The sequence below is a fragment of the Periplaneta americana genome, chromosome 6 (assembly GCF_040183065.1).
Source record: "Periplaneta americana isolate PAMFEO1 chromosome 6, P.americana_PAMFEO1_priV1, whole genome shotgun sequence".
Classification (NCBI taxonomy): domain Eukaryota; kingdom Metazoa; phylum Arthropoda; class Insecta; order Blattodea; family Blattidae; genus Periplaneta; species Periplaneta americana.
In genome coordinates this window covers 92,390,956-92,416,254 of record NC_091122.1, presented here as the reverse complement: position 1 = coordinate 92,416,254, position 25,299 = coordinate 92,390,956, and the positions used below count along the sequence as shown (strand labels likewise).

At 34.3% G+C, this 25,299-nt stretch overlaps 2 protein-coding genes across 5 annotated transcripts in view; both read right to left on the bottom strand.

The window, feature by feature from the left end:
* Nucleotides 1-15,550, bottom strand: part of EloA (elongin A) — a 65,431-nt gene extending 49,881 nt beyond the window's left edge. For all 4 annotated transcript variants that reach the window (XR_011332608.1, XR_011332609.1, XM_069828456.1 and 1 more), the window contains exons 1-2: nucleotides 15,029-15,550; nucleotides 4,875-5,751 (exon numbers count right to left, since the gene is read on the bottom strand). Coding sequence is in view for 2 of the 4 variants with exons in the window: in XM_069828456.1 (XP_069684557.1) it covers nucleotides 4,875-5,751; nucleotides 15,029-15,106 (955 nt within the window). In the remaining 2 variants the exon portion in view is untranslated. The remainder of the gene's footprint in view (nucleotides 1-4,874; nucleotides 5,752-15,028) is intronic.
* Nucleotides 15,551-22,278: 6,728 nt separating this feature from the next.
* Nucleotides 22,279-25,299, bottom strand: part of LOC138701502 (sodium channel modifier 1-like) — a 38,877-nt gene continuing 35,856 nt past the window's right edge. The window contains exon 7 of the mRNA XM_069828453.1: nucleotides 22,279-25,191. Coding sequence (XP_069684554.1) covers nucleotides 25,095-25,191 — 97 coding nt within the window. The 3' untranslated portion in view covers nucleotides 22,279-25,094. The remainder of the gene's footprint in view (nucleotides 25,192-25,299) is intronic.

Below are 25,299 nucleotides of genomic sequence, written 5' to 3'. Positions count from 1 at the left end.
GTGTAATTCCTGTTCTAGGTCTTCGTCATAGTCATAAGACATGATTAATTAAAATAATTAAAGCTGTGAACCTGTTCATATAATACTATTTTGAGCCTTTATGGATATTTTCTTCTAAAAGCATATCTATGGATTTATTCTCTGACACATTTAAGTTGTAGTTTTTAGTTATTTCTTGTAAATTAAATGTAACAGGGCCCTGTTTCATAAAACTGATATATTCTACAATCATGACAATTCTACAAATATGTCAGAATATTGCAGCATTTGTTTTCTGACAATTTTTACCTTCTTTGATAAACACAATTTGTAAATTGTCAACAGTGTTTTATAAACATGACAAGGACAGATGAAGTATGTGTAAACATGTAAGATCAAGAGCAAATTATTTCTTCTTATTAATTTTATATTTTTATAAAAGTAATCGATATGAGACGAGTTGATAGAATGATCTATAATCCATGCTATTATTGAATTTGTTGAAAATAGTAACTATCGTTAGAAATTCAATTATGAACAGCGAGAAAACTACAATTAATTCTATATTTGACTAAGAAAGGAACGACATTTCTATCAACAAAAAAATGTAACCTCATTTTCAAAGGAAGCATCCATTTCTTTTTATCCAGGACCCATGAATAATTCATCAACTCTTGGCAAATTGGCTGTTCTCATGAAGAGCTATGGAATGATTTCGATAAGCTATATGCATCAGCAGTTAAGTGATACTGAGCTCCATTTTCCATCCAGTGTAAGAACACAAAATAATTACTATTTTGGATCAAGTGTTTTATTTCTTTTTGTTTTGTACAGCAAATCTCCTATTTTGCTCATTACAGTTTCAGCTGAGGTTTTGCTAATACGAAATTTATGTATAAATACAAACTCACTGAAAATGTAATTTAGATTTATCCTTTCTTTAAAAACCTTTGTCCTGCATGGTTCCCCTTATAATCATTACTTTCTCTACTGCTGCTGCTACTGCAGCTAGTATTAAACATGACTTACTAAAATAAAATATTTTCCCTAAAATCCACACAAATATTCAATAGTCTCAATTACAATATAGCCCAATACTACAACAATAAAGTGTCAACTTCCTATTATATACGAAACATGAGGTGTAAGAATTTCATGACAATTCTACAAATATGTAGAATAATTGACACTTTCCTGTTTCATAAAATGAAATATGTCAGAAAAGTTTTGACAAATTGTAAAATTTTGCCTGTCATGGTAAAACTTTCATTAAACAGGAATCTGACAAACTGTCATGACAACTCTACAAATTGTCACGATTTTTCCTGACAGACGGACTGTTTTAAGAAACAGAAATTTGACAGTTTGTAGAGTCGTCATTTATTACTTGTCAGAATGAAGTATTAACAACTATCAAGTTTTATTAAATAGGCCTCGTTGTAGCAATTTGTAAACTGACTTCAGAATATGAAAGGAAAAATTCAGAGATACCAAGAAAAAACCTGTCTGTCTTCTGAGCAATGGTATGATATTACAACTGAACACAAGACAGTAAATACCTATCTTGTTACATGGAAAGTACTGGAATATTCACCATACAATTAGGATTTTGATATCAACAACTCTCAACTATTTCTTTCAAAAAACTGATTCATGTGCGAAGTTCTGCAACAAGGTCGCTACAATAATAGGGACATATTTTATGTGCCTAAAGTTTTTATTACATTATGTGTCATGGAGACTAGATTAATCAATCAATCTTCTTAATGTATCCAGCTGTTTGCTGACAACATAAAGTCCACTATAGTCCACTGTAGTCTATTCAGTTGTTTTTCACGAGAAATAAGGGGTATTTTGATCGGTGTTCATTATAGATGCCTGTTGCTAGCAGCCAGAGTTGGGGTGTATTCAATATATACTGCAGGGCTGTGTCTTCTGCAATTGGTACTGATGATTTTAATTTACTTCTTTTGTGGTTTATGGATGGACAGTATAGAAGAATGTATTCCAGATCTTCATCATGATTATTACACCACAGACAAGTAGGATTATCAGAAATGTGAAATCTGTGTCAGTACAATTGAGTGACAATGTGACCTGCTCTGGCTCTTGTTAAAAATGTTTGAACATGTCTGGGGAAATTTTTGTACATTTCCAGATCATTTGGTTTCTTTTGTATGGACTGTAAAATTTTTCCTTTGTCAGAAGAGAGCCAATTGTTGATCCATAGGTTTGTAAAATGAGACTTTACTGAAGCAAAAGCACTGGATAGAGATATCACTTGTAGAGGTCTTGGTTGCAAATATGTTGCCTGTTTTGCAATATCATCGACTTTCTCGTTTCCAGGTATACCACAATGACTAGGTATCCATTGAAATGTAATTTCTTTTTGGAGTTCTTTTAGTTTACTTAGTTGTTTCTGAATTGGAATAATTCTATGTGCATATACAGTAGGTTTGATATATATTTAATTATATTAAATATATCCCCCTTGGAGTCGGTAAGTATGCAAATAGATTTTTCAGAAATTTGAGTAACACACTGAAGAGTAGCATCAATAGCTAGTAATTCAGTGTCAAGACTGGAGGAGGATGAACATGGTATGAAATAACTTTCTTGATATTTTGGAATATAATACCCTGCTCCTGATGTCCCATTATTAGGATTTAGAGATCCATCTGTATAAATTTGAAGGTGATCCTTGTATGTACTGCAGAGTAGTTCCAGGGAATCTAACTTAAGAATGTATGGAGAATCATTTTTGGAATGATTTCCTGGAATTTGTATGCTATGTTCTGGAATCACCCATTTCCATGGAGGAATTTCGTTCACAACTGGAGTTTTAGCAATGGGTGTGTCTGTGATAAAAATTGGTATTTCTTCTTTTTTTATTTTATAGAAATTACACAGGATATCATCTGACAGATTGAAGAATATCTACCACATAAGCTGCATTACCACCAACGCAGTCCCACTATATTTTTCACTGTTTATATTCATGGAGTCCCGCAGTGTAAAATTCTCCGGAGGTAAAATAGACTAGATTAAAAAGCAGTACAAATGTGACATTTTCATATCTCTTTGACAGTTTCCTGCAATGAAAACTTGCCTTTGATGTTAGAGAGTACTGTAACCTTTCCTTCTGATCAATCCTCTCATACATAATTTCAAGATTTCGCTGGAAGTACATTGAGGTCCCCAGATATTCTATATACTCTATTATGGATTCTCACAGTTACAAAGAACAGTAATTAGTCAAAATTCTTTAATCATGATAAATTGAATGCTGATCCACTAATACAGTCAAATCTGATAACATAACTGACATTATGAATACTGTTTAGACATGTCGCGCTATTTTTTCAAAAATAATTTAAATATTTCATAATAATTTTGTCATATCACATGCACACTTCTTAATCACCCTTGATTTGAATGATACATAGACCTAGTATGATCAATGTACACAGAAGAGCATACAAAGACACATACAGCAAGCCACACTTATGTATTCAGGAATGCTGAAAACGAGTGATTTCTGTAAAAGTATAAGAACTCACAATATTTGCATACTGTTGATATATATTCATGAATGTAAAATTAGTAGAAAAAAGGTATATCCTTAACAGATTTAGGACACAACTTAGTTCGCTGGTTTCAGAAGTCAAGAATTTGACAAAATTGAAGTCACTAACCTCTTCTCAACTTATTTAAGAATAATTTATACCCATTTTTAATTTGTCATCCCATTCATACTCGTATGTAGGGCTACATAATAAATAGATACTGTTACATGCAGAAGATTAAGATTTTGCATTGGTATATTTTTTTGCTTTTTCTATCTTTAGCTTCCACATCTGTTATGATGCCAAGTTACCAAGAATTAAAAATGCAGTAATGGCAGGACTGAAAAGAGAATTTTATCTTAATTTTTATTCAGGAATAAAAAGATCTTTTACAGGCAGTAAATCTACTAGAAGATGTCAATGTCCACTTTTTCATCCAGTGGAAGCCAAACTTAATTTTTTCACCTAGAAATCCATAGCCTTTGGAATAGATTTGAGTCTGCAATACTTGAATCTAGAAGCAAACAAGATAACCACTAGACCCCTAAAGTGACAATTTACAACTTATTCCTATGTTGCTCATGCTTCATAAAATGAGAAAGTAAAAAGTATCATAATAACAGCTATTAAGAAACAAGTTTATAATGTTATACTTTATGGCAATGTTTAGGGAACAAGCAAAGCTAATTTTGACAAGTGCAATAACTGTATAACATTATACATATGTTTCATACATTATTTTTTGTACGACAGCACTATAAAACAATTAATAAAGAAATAACATCAAATTTGTGATCATGGTTAGTTTGATATCACGGTCTATGAAGAAAGGGGTTGCTATGGCAACAATGACGTATTAAATATTACAGTATCGTTTTCACGAAATTTTTATTTAGGGGTTTAAGAGCCCAGCCAATGTAGCAGATGTCACGTTGGTGAGAGAGCACCTCAGTGGTCAGGTCGTGGTTTAAGTGTCCAACCGACACTGTGGATGTTGTGATGGTGAGAGAGTACCCCAGATCAGGGCATCAGAGGTCTCTGGGTTACAGAGAACGCCGAACTTCAGACACAATGATATCACATCCATAGTAAAGTCGCAATACGACCATTGTAGTTAAAGTGACTATAAATAAAGTACAAAAAAAAAATTATGTCAAATTATGCCATCATAATAGAAGTCATGTCATTTTAGTTAATATGGTAATATTTTACGGCACTAGTACAATGATGTAGCATATTATGCATGATTTTTACTAATGACAGACTGTTTATAATGCTGGAGTACAAAAAAAAAAGTATTTTAAATCTTCTGCAATTGTTTCAACATACCTGTAGAGCAGTCAATGCTGCCATCCTCTGCTTCATCTGGCTTCTCCTTCTTCACTTTAACTGGCTTCTTATCTGAGCTGACTATCTTTGGAGCTGGCTCAGGTGCACTATGCGCACTCTTGGACTTATGCTTCTTGGACTCCACTTTCCGCTTCTCGTCCTTGCGGTGCTTGCTCCCCTCCTTGGTTTTGGTTCGGTCCTCCTTGTGGCTACTGCTGGAACTCGCCTTATCTTTGTGCTTCTCGTGCTTGCGGTGGTGCCTGTCCTTTTCTCTTTCCTTGCTATGATACACAGGTGTAGTCTCCTCGCTGCTGTCCTTTTCTCTTTCCTTGCCATGATGCACAGGTGTAGTCTCCTCACCACTGTCCTGACTCACCTGATTGGCATCAGAGTCATGTCCACTGTCGTCTGGTTCCACTACCTGAAACCTGTCCTCATCCGATGAGTCACTGTCTGTTTCCTGCTTCCGTCTCTTCTTCTCTGCACTCTTCCCATTTTCCTCCTCGTATCTCCTCTTTCTGCTCTCGTCTTGAATACTCTTCTTCTTCACCTTTGCTGACTTCTCTTCCCGGTATTTTTTGCGATGTGATGACTTGTCTTTGCTTGATCGGTGGTGCTCTTGTTCACTCTGCCTGTGTGATTGTTGCTGCTCCTCTTCTGGAGAGTTATTATTCTCTTCGGGGTCTGGATGCTCCTCTCCATCACTGGAGTCCTCTGCAGCAACCATTGCTTTCCATTTGGCCACTAGAGCCTTGGCTGCCTCGCCAGTGTCACCGTCGTACTTGCGAAGAGCATTCACTGTCCGCCCAATACCTGTATCCTGTAGGTGCTGAACAGTTACTGGCAGACGGTACAATTTGCCGATGCAATGCAGCACCTGTGCAAAGAGAAAGCTGCTGATAACTTCAAATATATAGATAAGGCCAAAAATACACACAACTTAGGCTACTGCTTATTCAATGAAAATGGCCTGGAGGGGGGGGGGGGGGGGGAATATCATCGAAATGATAGCCGTCCAAAGCTTGGATTTAAAATATCGGCATCCTAATCAATTCAAATGAACAAAAAAGAAAATGTAAATTAATGTTAAAAAAATACATAATGAAATTTTAAAAAAGAATATTCTGCGACAAGATTTGGTAGCTATCAAAACGATAAAAATTTATTGAGAAGTGAGTTTTCGAAAGGTCATTACAGGTAAGTGACTGACTAATAATATTTGGTAAGATATGGATATCTCCCTAAAAAAAAAAAAAAAAAAAAAAAAAATCACATATGTAACTTAATAACTGTTCTCTACCATAGATGTGAGCTCTGAGTTCCTAAATCAGACTGAAGAACAACTATAGATAATAGACGTGAACTTCCTTCTGCACAACACCCGAATTTCTAGAAGTGAAGAAGTCCTAAATAAGGATCAAGAAGAGTAGATGTGGAAGATGATCATCAAATATTATATTCCACTAGCAGTAGGCTATCTGTGAAATGTGAGGTAGCCAGACCGCAATCATGAAATGAAGGAATATAGTATGTCATATAAACATACAAAGACACAAACATATCTAAGTAAAACATATTTTACTGGTACTGTATTCATAGTTGCAACCACAAGTACACTCACAGAGATAAAAGGTAGCCGCCCATATTTGTTTTTTAATTGAGCATCAAATTGTACAGTTATCAGAATAAATTTAACAAACATATAAAGCACAATCATACAATCTTGTGATATACAAGAACATGCATCATAATCAAGACTGAGAAGCTACATTTATATGTGTAAATGTTTGCTGATAGAAAAATAATATTAGAGATAATATTAATATATATCAACCAACTTCAACATTATACTCATGTATTCTGCATCTTCTTGATTGCTGAATAGATAGCACATTAGTCTGTCAAGAAAATATTCTGTGTTCGATCTCTGGTCATGAATGGTTCTTTATTAGGATCTATTATTACATGTTTGCAATTTGAACACGTCTTCCTCAGAAACATTGTATGTTTCTTGAATGTACGGTATGTCAGCAAAAATTACATAGCCCTAAAAAGTGCTCTTTTTTGGGTGTCCATTCAATATGCACACCAATAACCTCTGTTGTCACCGATTTCTTGTAGGCAGTGAAAAGAGATACACTAATTTTTAATACTCGCAGATGTACATTATAAGATCGAAACATTTAACTTATATAGACCAGAACAATAATAAAATTTCCAACTAGAATATATAACTAACTTTATCACTTTGTATTCTACAATATATATAACTAGTATTCTAGTCTATAATATATAACTTACGTTATCACTTTGTATTCTAATTTATAATGAATAAAGGATTTGAATACAGAAAAAATATTTAAAATGTTGAAGTTAAATAAAATAAATGCAGTAATCATTTACAGAGTCCAGTTAACATTTGTGTTTCTTTAAATGAAACTCACAGTCTATTTCACATTTTTTACAACTGGAATTATTGCATAACACTAATATTATATGGAAACTAAGAGTAAGACAGAAAATAGGAAAGATTGAAGAATGTTGGGTTTGCAGTGAAAACCTGTCCTTGGACAGAAAACTATGAATGAATGAATGAATGAATGAATGAATGAATAATATTAAAACACGTTAAATAAAAATAATAATAAGGATAAAATGTATATCGAAAGGTTATGTAAATTAAATTACTGATTTTTTTTTTTTTATAATTTGTATAACCTCATGTGGCTTGAACATCGAATATGCACAAGGTAATTATATATAAAACTCGTATCACAGCCAATATACCACGAGGTGCAAACAGAATCATTCAATAAGGAAAGCCCTGTCAAAGCTGTTAAAGTAAAATTGGCATTGTCAGTAATTTAACATCTTTATTTGATTATATTATTCTTTAAGTGTACTGTATAATATTGTTCTATAGCAATGGACTTCAACAGCACAAGTCTTTTTATCAAAGTTAAAATCTAGTCTAGTGTAAACATAAAGTTAATTTTATATGGCAGTGCCTTTATAATTATGCATGATCATTAGAGCCCGGAATTTCAGGTGCTAAAAGTTGAGAATGGCACTGAGTGTAGATGAATAGATGTGGTGCCAATTAAATCATCCCTATGTGAAATAACGTTGGAAGAAGCAAAAGAATTAAGAGACAGTGACTAGCTGTGACTCCTGGGAAGAAGCTCTGTCCAACATGTAGGAAACGCTTGTGTAAAGTATGTAGCACACTCACAACTCAAAACACAACATCGTCTTCTTCTCGTGAAGAAGTTACTAAGTCTACAGATCTGATTCAAGAATCACTGTAAGTAGACTGAATATCAGCTTACTTCAGTTAGACATATCCCCTATTCAATTGCACACAGTTCCTAGACACAGCCAATTGGTTGCAGCTAAGCGAAAGTTACAATCAGCAGCATAAGCATTTCAAACCAAAATTGGTAAAATTTATGATACTGAAATAGCAACTGAACTAGAACTTCAAACAGAAGAGAATGTGCAAGTGAAAGCACAACAATTTGATGAGTTAATGGAGGAAATTAAAGATAAAATTAAACATGTCAACATCCGTGAAGGAATCAAATTACTTACACTGGTACCACTGTTATGGGCAAGAAATAAAGTTAGTGAAATGTTGACATTTTAGAGAATATGATATGCCAGGCACGTGCACTTGTGACTGAGAAAGGTATTCTAGCATTGCCCAAACCAAGGAAAGGGAAGAAGCTATCAGAAGAGACAACCAAGAAAGTGACTGATTTTTACTTGGATTATGACAATTCAAGAATAATGACCAGAATGAAAGACAAAGTAAGCATAAGTAAAAATGTTTATCAACAAAAACGACTTGCTTTAAGCAGTCTGTCAGAGCTGCATTCTTTGTCCAAGACAACATTCCCTTACGACAAGATAAGTTTATCTAAATTTGCAATTCTCAGTTCTAAAGATTGTGCGCTTGCAGGAACCTCAGTTACACATGCTGTCTGTGTGTACAATCCACCAGACTGTTCAATTGCTTCTGGAAAATATTCATATGAAAAGAACTTACCATGACCTGATTAAACTAATAACTTGACATACATAACAGAATTTGCATGCTACGTCTTTGTGAAAAGCTTCCTAGCAATACCTATTAATTTCAGAAAAATTCGTTCCGGCACCAGGAATCGAACCCGGAACCTCTCAGCTCTGCGCACTGAGCGCTCTTGCCAACTGAGCTATGCACGGTGCTGGGCGAACTCTCCTCATATTATTTAAATATGCGCTCTTGCATATATGACTTATATGTCTAAATTGCAGGTAGTAGGCCATTGATGATATAATGAGTTCGGCACCGTGGATGTCTCGGCATAGCTCAGTTGGAAAGAGCTTTCAGCGCGCAGAGCGGAGAGGTCCCGGGTTCGATTCCCGGTGCCGGAACGAATTTTTCTCAAGTTAATAGGTATATATGTGTTGACTACTAATATAGTAGTCTTCATTATTCAACATGAATATAAGTATATTTCCTAGCAATCTTGTACTGAAAAACATATCCAACAACAATTCCCAGATGACTTTGATCCTGATGAATAAATCCAGTACAGACAATGGGTAGCACCAGATAGAATAAATATGGTTGTTGCAGTAAGCACTTTCTCTGAATTTTTGTGATTTACTAATACAGTAAATTGAGGAACTCATTTCACATTCATTTATAGCAAAAGCACAGTCTTCTCACTTGAAAATGTTTAAAGAGAACCTGGATAATGAATCAGCTAACATTTTATTGAATTTCAGTGAAAACTACAGTTTTATTATTCAAGACGAGGCCCAAGGGTTTCATTGGAACACAGGTAGTTGTACACTTCATGCTGCAGTGATATATTACAAAGTAAGATTGAAGACTATTCAAAGTGTTGTGCCCGATTTCTGATGACATGGATCATAATGTATATTTCTTTTACCAAACTCAAAAGATCATAATCAATTTCTTGAAAACAGAGCTCTCCTTTTCACATGTTAAAACTGTAGAATACTTCTCAGATGGTTGTGCTGCTCAGTAGAAGAACCGCAAGAATTTCATTAATATATTATGTAATCATGAAGTAAACTTTGGTATGAAATGTAAATAGTCACTTTTTGCTATAAGCCATGGAAAATCTCCTTGTGATGGATGGGTAAGCTACTTTGAAAAGGGTGGTTACCAATGCCAGTTTACAAAGGCCATTTAATGAACAAATAACCACTTCAACTTTTGTAAGAAGAATCTCAAGGAGATTAGTGTGTTTTTGTAACAAAAGAAGAAATGGTTCAAGACCGAAATAATCTTACTGAACACTTTGAAAATGCAAAAACCATTCCTGGGACACGCTGCATACATAAATTTCTGCCTTTGTCTGCATATGAAATTGGAGCAAAGCGATTAAGTTCTGATATAGACTACAGTGTGATATTTGACATATTCAAACCTGTTGTGAATCCAAATTTGAAGGCAAATTCTTATGTTGCTTGTGTGTATGAATATTTGTGGTATGTGGGTTTTATTAAAAAGTTAATTATGAAGAAGGTGATGCAACAATAACATTCATGCATCCACATAGGCCCTTTATATCATTTTATTGGCCTGACAATGACGTTATGAAGTTCCATTTTCAAACATTTGTGCCAAATTGATGTCAGCACAGCCACAGGAAGGATCTATACTTTAAACCAAGATTCTTACAAGAGAATTGAAGCCAAACTGTCTCAGTTTTAAAAAGTTACATTTTGTTCACATTTTGAGAAATGTGCCTTACATTTCTATATTTCTCTGCCAAAAGTAAGTTATCATTTCTCCATTATAGTTTTTTTTTGTCTAAAGATATAACACTGTGTTCTTATTACGATACATAATTTTCAACATTTTCTAAGATGTGGCACTTTGGAAAAAAATTAATAAATAGGCCTAAATGTAAAAAAAAAAATCCAAAATAAAAAAAGGTAAAAGTGTCATAGTAATTTAAATGTGCAACTTTTACAATCTTCAATATAAATCTCAGTTACGAAGCAAGTTTAATAAAAATCAAATGATTACATTGGAAACTGTGATGTTATTTGTAATGCAACTACATTCATAACAACATTACTATTTTCTGCTTCAATGACTTCCCGAATTTCAATACAATTGAGGTGGTCAAAAGCAAAAGGGTGTAAGTGCACTTAAGTTACTTTCGAGAAAATGTGATTAAAAGTTACTAAGCTTTCGTAAATTCCGTGAAGTTTTGACTTTAAAGGTTAATGTATGATGTGTTTAAAAGATATATCCCTTTACCAATGAAATTTTAAGTGCTTTAGTTTACCCTGGATGCAGTTAAATCATTTTTTTAGAAATGTCACTTACATCCCTTTGCTTCTAACCACCTCAATTTTAAAGGAAGCCATTCACTGAGGTATGTAACATAAATGCAAAGTCTCAGCAAAACTGAAAATATTTGATGACATAGTCTGGATGAATTGACATGGAATGACCCACCAGTCATTCTCATCAGATCTACGTACTTTTTGGTTCTGCATTACACTTAAGTGAAATCATAATATATACCAGAAAGTATTTTCTCTCCCAATTTCTTTTCATTTTGTCATCATTTTAGAAGTTCCTTTAGTTCACCTAAAGTAGGATCCAGATTTCAGATTAAAATAAAGATAATTCAGAATCACTATTTACTACTTTAATAACTGCTATTTATCATTTATTTGCAATCACTAGACATGTTATTATATTGCATCAATATACCCATTCCCAACACTACACTTACATGAACACTTACACACACACTCACCCTAGTACACGACATAACTCTTCACAGATACACATCATGCATAACGTGGCCTGCCAAAGTGGTGTGCAACTTGAAAACGGGTCACAGTCCTGCCATTTCGCAGTATGCAGAACCCGAATCACGCAAGTGAAGTCGGTAGGCATTAGATACACACACACACACTTTGTTGTTAACTTGTTAATACAATAGTAACATTGCCCTGTGTAACGATAAAAGGAAAAATACTGTTTTTAGTCCCAAACATATCTGAACATATATTTCCTTGCAACATTCTTGAAAGCAAAAATGTTGCAACCTTCTTGTTGTCAATTTCGTTTAGTAAGTACTTGTTTGTGAATGTGACCTGCTGCTACACGGTTGAGCATTATTTTAATCATAGTTGACCACAGTAAGTCTTGAGTCTGTGAAGTGCACTGACGCTTCTTCCTGCCTCACTGTTGGCTGATGGGCATATCAGTGAAAGCCGGACAAGATTTTCCACATTTCTGAATAAACACCTGACTCTTTTATCATTGACTTCAAAGTTTCTCTAGCATCATTTACGCAGAAAACTTGTTCTTTTGTTGGGACATCTGTATTTCCACTCTTAATCATGATGTGTTTATTTTTGGATAAGGTGCTAATGCATCAAAATTTACCATTTTTATCAAGACATTTTGTGGAGAAACTTGTTTCTTTATACCACGCTGATTGAAAAATAGATTTTGAAATCCCAGCACAGCTGTGCCCATCACTTCAAATCATTGTTTTTGTTATTTTCTTCAAATGATTAATATGCATGTGACTCTGGCTGTTCCATCAAATTTTTTGTCGCTTCTTATGCCTTGGACGTGTTAACGGTTCCCAAATAAGATCCTTAATCCTTTCATTGCAACCTCTTAAAATAGACTGATACTTTTCATTAGAACGAAGTTCATTTAAACCGTCAACAATGGTTTCAAACAAATATAGTAAGACCTGTCATAGTATTTTTCTTCCCCTGGAAAGACTTGTTGAAGAGTTCAAGAATATCAATTTCCTATTTCCCCATCAACAAACCAAGATATGTCACTCCATTTTCAAACACACTGAATAGACCACTGGCTCCTTCGTAGCTTCCTTCTAGCAGTTTACTCACTGCTTCAAAGACCAAATCATAGGTACTTTATCAGAATGTCCTCTATGTGATCTTCGGTAGATATGTCTTGTGTTTGATCTTACAAATTTAATTTTTGTGTTAGAAAATAGGATTCTCAACTGATTGGCCCATTTCATAGCACATTTTACTGTTCTAGATTAATTATAGTCTCCTTTATGACGAAGTTACAGCAATGAGCACCAAAATGGACATAACTAACGAAAGGCTGTTTGTCAATATTATTATGATAGACTGAACACCTTTACTGACTCATTCATATTTCTAACCCCATCATAAACCTGTCTTCCAAAGTTTGCCAGTGGTAGTTGTAGTCTAATGACAGCACCACAAATGAGTGATGCTATGACTTCAGAGTGGTTAAAGCAGTTCGTTGTTGTTGTTTTGTTGTTTTCTAATGCCAGGCATTTGATAATAAAGTCATTTGACCTCTTGCACTCCAATATTTTTCAAAGATATTATCATGGTCAGCCACTGAGGCACAGATTTTGAGATGTTCCGAATCCATTTCTTGGTTTGAGTTGCACAATAGGCAAGTTAGGGGACTGATATATTCCAATTCTATGCAGATGCTTGGCCAAACACTCAACAAGCCTGTTGCCAATCTAAATGCAGTTACAGATGATTTTCGTGGTAAATCGGGAATTAACTGTGGATGATTATGACGCAGAGAGTTCCATTTTTTCCCTTGAGATTGTGTTGTGTTAGCAGTTTGTAAAATCCCACAAAACAAGATTGGGATGCATTGCCATATTCAAATCACAGTGCCTCCAATTCAATTTACTGTATGAATTGGTTTCCCTCACAACTATTTTTCGGAAAATTATTGGGAATAACGGATCCCCTTATCGCCCCAATCCATGATGTCCATGACCTAATTTACAAAACGATGTTGGTGTAAATTTTGTAAAACTAAACTTACTCCACTCATGTCATAATTTCACCATTTTCCATTAATCATCGAAATAAATAGATAAGCAAAGCTATAATTAGACAGAAACTGTAAAAAAAAAAACAGATAAATGAAAATTTTAAGAAGAATTGTATTAAATAAAACACGAAGAGCTCATATTATAAATTAGACAATAAGGCAATAGTGTAAAATTCGCCCCATTAATGATTGGGTAAATGTTAGGAGGAATGAATGGGACAAACATATAAGCAGAATGGACAATAACAGGCTAGTAAAAAGCAAGAGAAATCGCCTAGAACATCGTTTTCCAAACTGTTATTCGCGAACCCCTGGAGGTTCGTGAAATTTTTGCAAGGAGTTCGTTACTTCATAGCTTACTTCTTCCTTAACCTAAACTTCAATCTTTAAACGTTGGCTGTCAGCAATTAACTTCAAATTCAATGTAAATAACTTAAATAACTAATGTTGCGACATTATACCTGTATTTAGTTCTAGAGCTGATTAATCAATTTACATAGCCCTAGGTACCGTTATCTGGTATTATACAACACACCGAAAGGACTGGGGGCAAACTTCATAACAATCAATAGCAAAACTGTAGCTTCTGCATAACATGTCGATTAGCCTAATGTGTAATCTAAAATATCGATTCTAGATATTATGTTAGCTTTGAATTCTGAGTAAAACCTAGGCCTAAGTCAACTTGAGGTTACTGCAGTATTTTCTTTCAGATGCTAAGGCTAACAACACATTCTAATTTATATCACATTCCTGACAAAAAAAATTCAGGTGTAGGCCTAAGCCAAAATATCAAACAAATCACGCAATTACACAAATTATGCATTTGTAACTTAACCTTAATCTGTTATTTTGTGGTCCTGAACTCGAATACAAAACTAACGAGACTTCACGCTTCTATAATAATATACTTTAGTAATATGATACAAGGTGAGGTAATTTACTGTATCTCTAGCAAGTTGTTTTTTTTAAATACTAGTATTTAACAGCTGTTAACATGCCAGCAATACATACATTTTCAAGGAACCAATTCCATAATCAATCCCGTAGGTAAAGTAATAAAATCCCCAGTTCCCCTAGGGCAGTGAATTTGATGTATTACATGTTTAATTAAAACTATCAATGTATAGAGAATGTTTCCTGTTTCTCTGAAATGGGTCAGTACATAGGTAAAGTGCAAAAATCAACTCGCTTTCAATTACCACTATCATAAACCACATACTGTAAATGTGGCACTAGAAATGGCGATATCAGTAAAGTGGCTGTAATATTTAAAGTTTTCAAAACTTACTCTGTCTTTGTTGTCTTGGCATTTTTCTATGCTGCGTTGGTAATGTTTGATCACTTCGACAACCGACATATTGAACATGCCAGCTGTTTGTAATGAAGTCAAATATATTACTAATATATTTATATCATTCGTAATTTCAACTGTACTCGTAAAATTAAACACAGCTTAATTACTTCAATATTCACATAAAGTGAATAACAAAACATCTTGAATATATTTATCTGACGAAGAAATAAATATTAAAATCACTATTCCGCCTTCTTCCTTAGAGTTGCTTATACAAGACGGTCTTGGCTTTCCCATGTCAACAAGGCCAAGGACAAAGTACACTTGGGGAAATACCGGTAGGCCTACCTAGATCTCTGTCCAATTTAGGCCTACAATTAACATAGACTGGTCTTCCATGCCCAGAATAAGATTTTCGTGACTACATCATTTAAATAACATCTCTCCAATCACTTTTCTTCGATGAATTGCACTGAATACAGTGTCGAACATCACCCATTCAATCTCAAAATTGAGTTTGCGTCCTCTTCAGATGACTTGTAATCAAACGAAAAGTGTTTTGTACTCACAATAACGTGGAACTAGGGATAAATATATTATATTCATCAATGGTGAAACTATAATACCGTTAGTTTCACATATATCAGGACGATGTTTAATAAAGTAGCATCAAAGACTTTATACTAAAACGTCTTTAGTAGCACGCATCACAGTGGCGGCGCCGGAACTTTCAAATTGGAGGGAGGGGGAGTGCGCTGAGACGGGCGCACAAAAAAAATAGGGTGGACAATGTATGTAAAAAAAAATTACATTACTTATAAATTGATATTCACACGAAGACAAAACAGTTTCAATCATATTGTACTATTGTACTTCACGCCCAATCTACCTATGTATGTGTTCCTCAGTATATTACAGTATACCGACATTTCACTGGCATTATCACCTTCATTTCATTCAGACGCTAAATAACCTAGATGTTGATACAGCATCGTAAAATAAGCCAATAAACTTTTTAAAAAAGTATAGTATAGCCGTGGCATCATGGTCTAAGGCATCATATCTAGGACTCGCGTTACGGAATGTGCGCTGGTTCGAGTTCTCATGGGGGAAGAAATTTTCTCATGATTTTTCGGCCAGTGTATGGGACCGGTGCCCACCCAGCTTCGTGATGCACTTGGGGAGCTATGATAGGTAGCGAAATCTGGTTATGCAAACCAGCTATAACGGCGGGGGGCTCATCGTGCTAACCACATGCCACCTCTGCTTCGGCATGTGGCCGTGAGGCCAGCAGCCAGCTGGCCAGTCTTGGCCCTTAGTGGGCTGTAGCGCCACGAATGATTATTATTATTATTATTATTATTATTATTATTTAGGAATAGACCTACTTTTAATAAAATTATACTGTCCGACCTGGCTGACCTGTTGAAAATAGCTATGATACATTTAGAAATATTCTATAGGCTATTTTATTTTGAATGGTGTTGCATATACAATATACTTGGTGTTTTGGCTTTCATCTTCAATTCTTGCTTTTAGTATAGGATCCAAGTTCCACTTAAGTTCCAAAAGTTCAATAAAACTTCCCTTAAGGTGTATCTATACAGTTCAATTTTCCATGTGCGTACGCATGCAATCTGGGAAGAATATTCATTAAAACGCATGTTCAATTAAGATGCATGAAGATTTTGTGTCTACATGGTGAGCCATTTTGAACGTCATTTTATTATCGCTGCTTCTAGATTCATCATACCCTCTTTGAGCTATACCTTATTTAATGCAAAGCTTCAACTATCAGTGTCAAATACTGTTTATTTTCTTTCACTTGAACTGCGTGTCACCAATGATGGTGGATACTGAAACTTTCCCTCCCATTTTTTCATGGCTTTGAATGATTCCTATGATATGTGGGGAGTTTTAAGTGTTTGGCTGTTGTCATGTTTTCAGAAACCCCAGTCCTTGTCCAGAACTTTTTCCAATTTCCAGAAGGATAAGGGTGTCATTCTTGATTCCACAATCCGTTTCGAGATGCATGAGCAACAGCCACAAGAGGTGTGTCGTGAAAAACAAGTCATATATGAGCCTTGTTGTCAGCATCTTGGAGCACAAAACCACATCACACATTGGAGAGTTTTTGGGCTCATGTTCGGTGCCCGTGGTACGATCCCACAAGAAACTTTAAATCAACTTAAACAATTTAAAATTTCTGATGCAACGATTGATGCCATAGGATCTCATGTGTTAAAATCATCCTTAGCTATGATTAGTAATCATTTGTACCCAAGAAACTTTTATTGTAAATGATTTCCTATGTTTTCTTACCATTTATCTTAATGTTTTTTTTTCTTTCAAATTGTCACATAATTGTTTTTAATCATTGTTCATTGTGAATTGATTAGTAGGCCAATGTATCGAACCCTTATTTAGGGCAGCTTTTTTTTTAAATACCCTATTCTGATGAACGTAGAGACAAATTTGCTCTAGAGTTAAAAAAAAAAAAATTGCGTGGAAAGCAAAATGCGGAATCTTTTTCTCTACCAAGGGAATATTCTGTATCAGTCAGATTTCCAAAGATGTCTGTGGAAAAGGATATAACACAAGTTGTTTTGGTCTTTCAGTTAGTGTTGCCGAAATATCATAATGCATTGTCTTTGTTGCTGCATATCACATTCGGAGTCTTCTTCTGAATGTGAATCAACCAGCTTATCTAATGAAACTGCAGTACACTGATCATATTCACCAGTGGCGAAGCTCTTAAGAGGCTTAGCCTACTCAAAATTTGAGTTATATCTACTAACAGTACAAGTTTGTAATAATAATGTAACACTTGGTTTCACTCACTCTGATCCTTCCATATATTAAATTCACTGTTCCACTGCAAGAGGCTTGTCACAGATGCTCCATAGCAAGGCGCAATCACCTTGCTCTCAGGCAGTGGCACTCGCAAGCTTGAGGGGAGGCCAGGGAAGAGGAAGTATCAATTTGCTACAACTCAGTAGCAGGACATTGAGCTAACCTCAACTGCAATATAATACATCATGCTATATTCGTCTTCTGTGAATGTGCTGCATTGTTGAGTGTTACTTCAATCGAAAGTGAATGCGTGTGCATGCTACATATTAATTTTGTGTAAAATGGCTCATACTGAGAGCACAATGAGGTCACTATTTGTAGAATTAAAAAAGAAACTGTTTTCATGTTGGCGTATGAACAAAATAAGCTTACAAAGATGGGAGATCGACACTATATTTACATATTAAATAGCAATGGAGGAAGACAAAATAGAAAATTTCAATTTTCATGGTATAAGAAATATCCTTGGCTAACAGGAAGCTCTGAGACAATTACGTTATACTATTATATCCTACCTGTATTCTGTTCGGGGGTGAAAATAAGTGGTCATCATCTACTTGTGGGATGTGTCACAAAAAACTCTGATAGAAAAGCCGAGAAACATTTGCTGTATGAAAAGATACAAGCAGATTTTTTCAGCCTACTTAGTATTAACACCTTAGCTTCGCCACTGATATTCATTAACATCACTGTGATATTCTTCTTATAATTATAGTATAAATACAAGTAGGCCTAATCTTTATTGTAGCTACTGTTAACATGCGATTCTAAGCTTGAAAAGAAACTGTCAGAATGTAGGGCCGACTGCTGCTGGCCACTAAATAAAACTAAATAAAACTTGTAAGAAATTCGACTCATAATTTCAAACCAAATTAGCGAAAGAGACTTATTTGTCCCAGACGTGGAAGTGTCGAGTTGCAATAATAGTCAGCTGAATGGGAAGAGAGGCGATAAAAACTGACTCAACTCTTTTTAACTATAAAGTTCTTTATAATATATGACTGAATCAAATAAGTCCCTAATAAAGAGCTACTCTTGGAAAGTTCAATATGAAGTCATTATTACGCACTATTTTAAACAATTATCTTTCCGTGAAATTGATGAATACATAATAATTACATCCATATGATATTGATTTTCATGTTGGTGGAAGGAGGGATAAATAAATTTTGGTTGGGGCGCCACAAAATATATATATACACATAAATAAACGTAGTTATTATTTCTACTAATTTAATCATTCATTCATTCATTCATTCATTTATTTTATTCCATAGATCTTACATGAGCAATGAAGCTTTAAGATGTGGAACATGTCAACATTTTACAATATTACAATTACAATTTTTACAAATTTTTATAGTTTTACAATTTAGTAATTTTCTACAATTTTTACAATGTTGTACAATTTTTTTTACATTTTGGCGAGATGTAGTGAGATGAAATGAGGTCCGAGGATTCGCCAAAATATTACCCGGCATTTGCCTTTTCGGTGGGGGAAACCTCGGAAAAACCCAACCAGGTAATCAAATCAAAGGGGGTAATCAATCAAAGGTGTTGATGCCAAGGACTCGCCATAGACCATCCGGCTTCAGTCCCACGGCTGTGGAAAACCTCGGAAGAAACCAAAGTCCAAAGGGGGATCCAACCCAAGCCCGAACGCAGCTCCGGAACAGCAGCCCAGCGAGTCTGCCGACTGAGCTACATCGATGGCTCTACTAAAAGTATACAATACATAGCCAATCAGATTATTAAATTTACAAACGCAAACGATCATTCATAAGTTGAGCTATATTATAATACAAAACAATTTAATTAAATTTAAGGTATAAACAATTCAACCAGTTGTGATATACAGAAATTGATAATACATATCATGCAAACTACTTCAAATTACAAACACAAACAATTTATCAGTAGAGCTATATAGATTACTATTCAATTTAAAGCATATACAATTCATCGGCCAAAACTATACAAATATATACAATACAAAGTAGCATACTTTCATTAAGCTATAAAAATTTGTGCAATTAATATCAAGTAGATTAATTCAATTTATAATCATAAACAATTCATCAGTTGAGCTATACATATAACCATTCAATTTACAGTAGGTCTATATACAATTCATCAGTAGAGCTACACAGAGTAGTAATCATTTTAAGAACATATACAATTCATCAGCCAAACTATACAAACATATACAATCAAATTAGTTCAATTTACAAACTTATTTTCGTTAAGCTATACAATTCATATGAAGTAGATTAATTCAATTTATAAGCTTAAACAATTCATAAGTTGACGTATACAGTACATACAATTCATCAGTTATGCTAAACAAAAAATACAATACATAGTAAACAGATTAAGTCAATATAAAAACATATTTTAGTTGAGCTATATAAAATTGTACATGTCATTTAAGTAGAATAATTCAATTCACAAGCATAAACAATTCATCAATTGTGTAGAAGGTATGAGTATGTAGAAATTTGGTTAATTCTTTTCTGAACCTTTTCTCGTTGTTCTTCAAATCTTTAAGATTATTAGGCAGTGCATTGAAGACTGTTATACATGAATAGCGAACTCCTTTTTTAAAACAGCTTAGACTAACAGAGGGTAGATGAAGATCTGATTTATGTCTTGTATTAAAATGATGAATATCTTGATTAGTACTGAATTTATCTTGGTTCTTAATATACAGCATCATTAGGGAAAGAATGTATTCACAAGGTAAAGTCAAGATTTCTAAGTTTCGGAAAATATTTTTACATGAGGTCCTTTTATGCACACCCAGGAAGTTGCCAAAGAAATGCGACCCTTCAATTTTGTGCTACAGTGAAAAAATATCGCAATGCAAACTAACTCGTGTGTTTGGTTTCTGTACAATACAATTGACATACCTACAGGAGGTAGCCACTCACTTGGAACCAGGTACGATTTCTGATTCTACCCTCCTGCTTTCTCCTTAGGTGCTGGGTTCTCTGTGTGGCAGCATGTCGAACATACTTCGCGACATCCTATGTTGGCTAGAACTATAAAGTGCCATCGTGTGAGTTGGTGCATAATCCTCACTCAGCCATTAATTCTGTGGGTGGCCTGGGAAGAAAACTTTTCCTCGGAGCTTAAAATACTGTCCTCCAGAAATTTCAGTTGCATGTGAATATTTTACTTCATTTTTAAGTGATTTATGACATTTGACTAAGAAATATGGTGACTCCCTTTTTTTCTAGTATGTATAGATCAGTCTGAATAATAGTGACTTTCCCTTACAGCAATTTTTCTGCTTTGAAAATAATGTGGTAATTTCAACTATTTATACTATTAATCTAATTAAAGGTTTTTCATATAATAATGACTGATACTTGACCGTTTGTCATTCACCCATGAGGCTAGTTGTGTAGATCAATTTACTAACACAATCGTTGCATAGGAGGCTGATCTATGCCACACCCATGATGAGATGATGGAGATTTGTTGGGACACCACAGGGAAACCAGAACTCCCAGAAAAAAAAAACCGTGTTACCTGAACTACAGGCTTACCAAACACAAGTTATAAATGGGCATATGCCAGGGATGGAACCTGGATTCACAGGATTATAAATCCAGCACTCTAGCCACTAGACCACTGTGGCATCATTTAATTAAAGGTAATTCTCCAGAAAAGCCACATCCAAGAAGGCACAATTTCCTTTTACTTCACTGGTTTCTGAGATAGATAAACACGTGGTTTTAGTTTACAGCCATAAATACTTTCAATATAAAATTGGTCGATACTTACCTGTACACAAAAATTTCCCTAATTTTCCAACAATATCAATAAAATTGATGGTGAAATTTCGTTTATCAGTCTGCATCTGATAAAAACTCAAACTGCATTTCTTAACTGAGAAAAAATTAGACGAAATCAGTTCGCAGTTGTAATATAGTTCTCAAAATCACTTTGCCATTTAGCACAATCATAAGTGTTAACAACTTCGTGTATTACACCATGAGGCTACTCTAAATTAAAACAAGAAAATTACACAAAACTTCCATTTTCTATAGTATGGTACTACGAAAAAATGTATATTGCCAGAGCTTATTTTCTTTAACACAATAATTTCCGGAAGAACACAACTTTTTCAGCTGAATCAACTCCCAGTGATGATCTTCAATAACAGTTACGACACAGATCATAATGTTATGGAATGCTGACCTGAATTGTGCAGTTCTGCAGGGCAAGATCTAAAATTAATGATCCAATGCATTCTGGCTCATAAAAATTACGTCTGCTAATCTCCTAAAAAAAAGTGTAACTGAAGACTGAACTTACAATTACAATAACAAGTAGGCTATAGCTTTATAGCAAGAGTGAGTGTCAGTTTGAATAAAAGATACAAGTGTAATTAAGCATTTAATATTCACTCCTTGGAATACACAATAATATACAGTCAGTCATTACAAACAGAATAAATCTTCAGTATTAATTGTGACAGGTCAACTTCATAGCATGATAGAAAATATGTGGGTTGCATTGATGATGAAAAGATTTGCACATACATATCGGAGTTGACAAAAATAATACACTGCAACAGTTCACATAAAAAGATTATGGAATAGCAAATGCAATGCATTAATGTTTCTGGTTGCCAGGTTGATGGCCAACACTTGCTTTAGTGGAATTGCTGTATTAGCCTGTTTTCTGCTTGCCTCATGATGTGAAAAATTACATTTTTAAAAAAGAAACACTTATAAGGTCGAATTCATCACTTCCAATGATTAAATAAACATGAATATAAAAACAAGAAGGTGGGAATTTTTGAACTGCTTTGATTTTTGTATGTAGCCTTCACAATGACAGTGGCTTTTTTTTTTTTCTTTCACATATAAATTATTACATGGAATTCTAGCTTTGTTTCCTTAAAAATCCAAGATCTTTGGCTATGTGGAGTCTAATAACAAGATGTTTAACCACTCGACGACAACCACTTAAAGTTATTAACATTATATATTTTTTTTTTAATTATAAGTTGAGCTAGGTCAAATCCATTCTATGAAAATATGAAATTTCATGCCAGAGACAGCATAAATTTCTTAAGCCATCGTTCAGACAAAAATGCATCTCACATAGTGCACATATGTGCACAAACTTAATTCTCAAAAAGTGTGGATCACTTTATATTTATGTTTTTTTGTTCACTCTACTGGCACAAACTGTGATACATATAAGAGCTCCCAAAATTAATAAATGGTTACCATATTGGCCAGCATTTACTACGATGTTATTTTGCATAAAAACAAGTGTGTCAGAACTGTACTTGTATTATAATCGCAGCCTATCCCTATTCAGTCGTAAAGAAGTATACTTTACAGGACATGCAGACTGCCGCCATATGTACTTCTAAAATGGAAAACCCTTCTTAAAAAGCAATTATCCCTTAGTGATACAGTATAATTCGAGCATAGAACTAAGGATTGGTGGCTAAGGTTGTATGAGAAAGACGACAAGGTCCTTTGTTAAAAAGAGAGGAATGTTAATTCATGATTCTTTTCATGGCCACATCACCTTGGATGACATTCTTCATTTTTACTTCATTTCATTACTCTTAATTGTACTTTCATCTCATGTTTCTCCGAAATCAAATTGTACTTTATTTTAAATTTATCATTGTTCTGTATTTTCTCCGCAAATCATATTGTATTTTATTTTTAAGTTAACTTCTGCTTTGTATTCTGGATCCTAGTAGTCAGCTGTAGATGTAGGCCAGATGTCCCAAATTGTGGAATTAGTAGCAGCTTCATGTGCTAGATGTTGTTAATAAACACTTTAAGGAAAACCTGCACAGAAGTATAATGACTGGCTGCATAAAGAGAAGCATGTACTGACTCCAACAGGCAAATTTAAAAAACCTAGTGTGCAGTTGCTGGTCCTGCGGAAACTTTGAGAAATGAGTCAACTGGGAATGGTTTCAAAATGTGCTGTATTCCTAATAACATAGATGGCAGTTAGGATGATATTCTGTGGGAGGATTACCAGTTTGAAATAACATCCAGTTGCAGTTCAAAATATGAGGCAACAGGAGGAGTAAGAAGATGGTTATGAAGAAGAAGATTGAAAGTGATAAACAGAAGAGGATGTTGCTAAAGACGAGAACTGAAACTTGAAAATAGGTTTAAATTTGTAAGTATTTTATTCTATAAAATTTTCAAAGTGTAGATCATATTATATTCGAGATCGTACTAGATTTGGGCCAACATGGTACTTTGTTTTCTTCAGTCTTGAGATTTTAGAAAAATGTTCCGAAATACCAATACATGCACAGACTCAAGTTTAGTAAGCATCAATAAAAAGCATTGTTTTATATTCCCTTTCATCATAAACAAAGAAGATAAAATGGATAAGTTTTCGAGGCCATCAATGAATATATATGGCATGACATGCTTTGATCAAAGTGTTCGCAAGGTAACAGGAAATCCATCAAACTTGTTAAGTTTCATGTCTCACAGTAATGATAAAGATATCTATGTTCCAATTTACTGAAGAGTCTGAAGTTACAACATACTGAAAATCAAGTACTTCAAAATATACACAAACAAAAACGAAGCCTAGAGCGTGAATGCAATCAACAAGTGATCAAGAGCAATCCATTTAAGATCATTGTCCCAGCAAGCAGTATTTTGTTCATAAATCTAATAATAATTGAAAAACTCCAGTGATGAGTTGAGTATTCGTCAATCAAAACATGTAAATTACCAAAATTGTGCAAACTCTTCACTGGAAACAAAATCTTTCAAATTTTTACCTTCAGATTTCTAACACATGGTAATAAAGACATCATTTGAGGAATAGTGCAAACGTATTCAGAGAAACTCAAAATCTGTATACCTTTAAAAGCCATTAACAGCTTTTTTTTTTTTTTTTTCACGCTCACACTAATGCAGAAGGAACAAAATGAAAAACAGTAATACTTTTCCTCAAAATTCTACTTCCATGTTATAAAAAAAGTTTTACACTGTGATGAAAGGTGTACTTATTAATATTCTATTATGTGATTTCTCATGATCATTGTCCAATGCTGTATTAAGAAATAAAAATCCTTTATATTCTTATCCTTCTTTCCAAAACCTCTTTTCAGTTTAAAGAAAAGAGATTAAACAGTTTAAACAGAGAAAACAGCACTTTCTTGTGTCCATCTCAAGTTTGGGCACTTGAGAGATCAATCTGGTGAGATTGGTGGTTCGTCTTCATCAGTGTCAAACTCCACATCTGGATTCTTAACCCAAGACCCAGATGCATTCTTGATCCAACCACTCCTGTCAACATTCAGAAAAGCATACAGTTTTTATGGTGTCTGCATCACAGTTTTTACTGATTTGTAATTAATCATCTTACTGGCTCGAGCATGGGTTCAATTTCTGCCT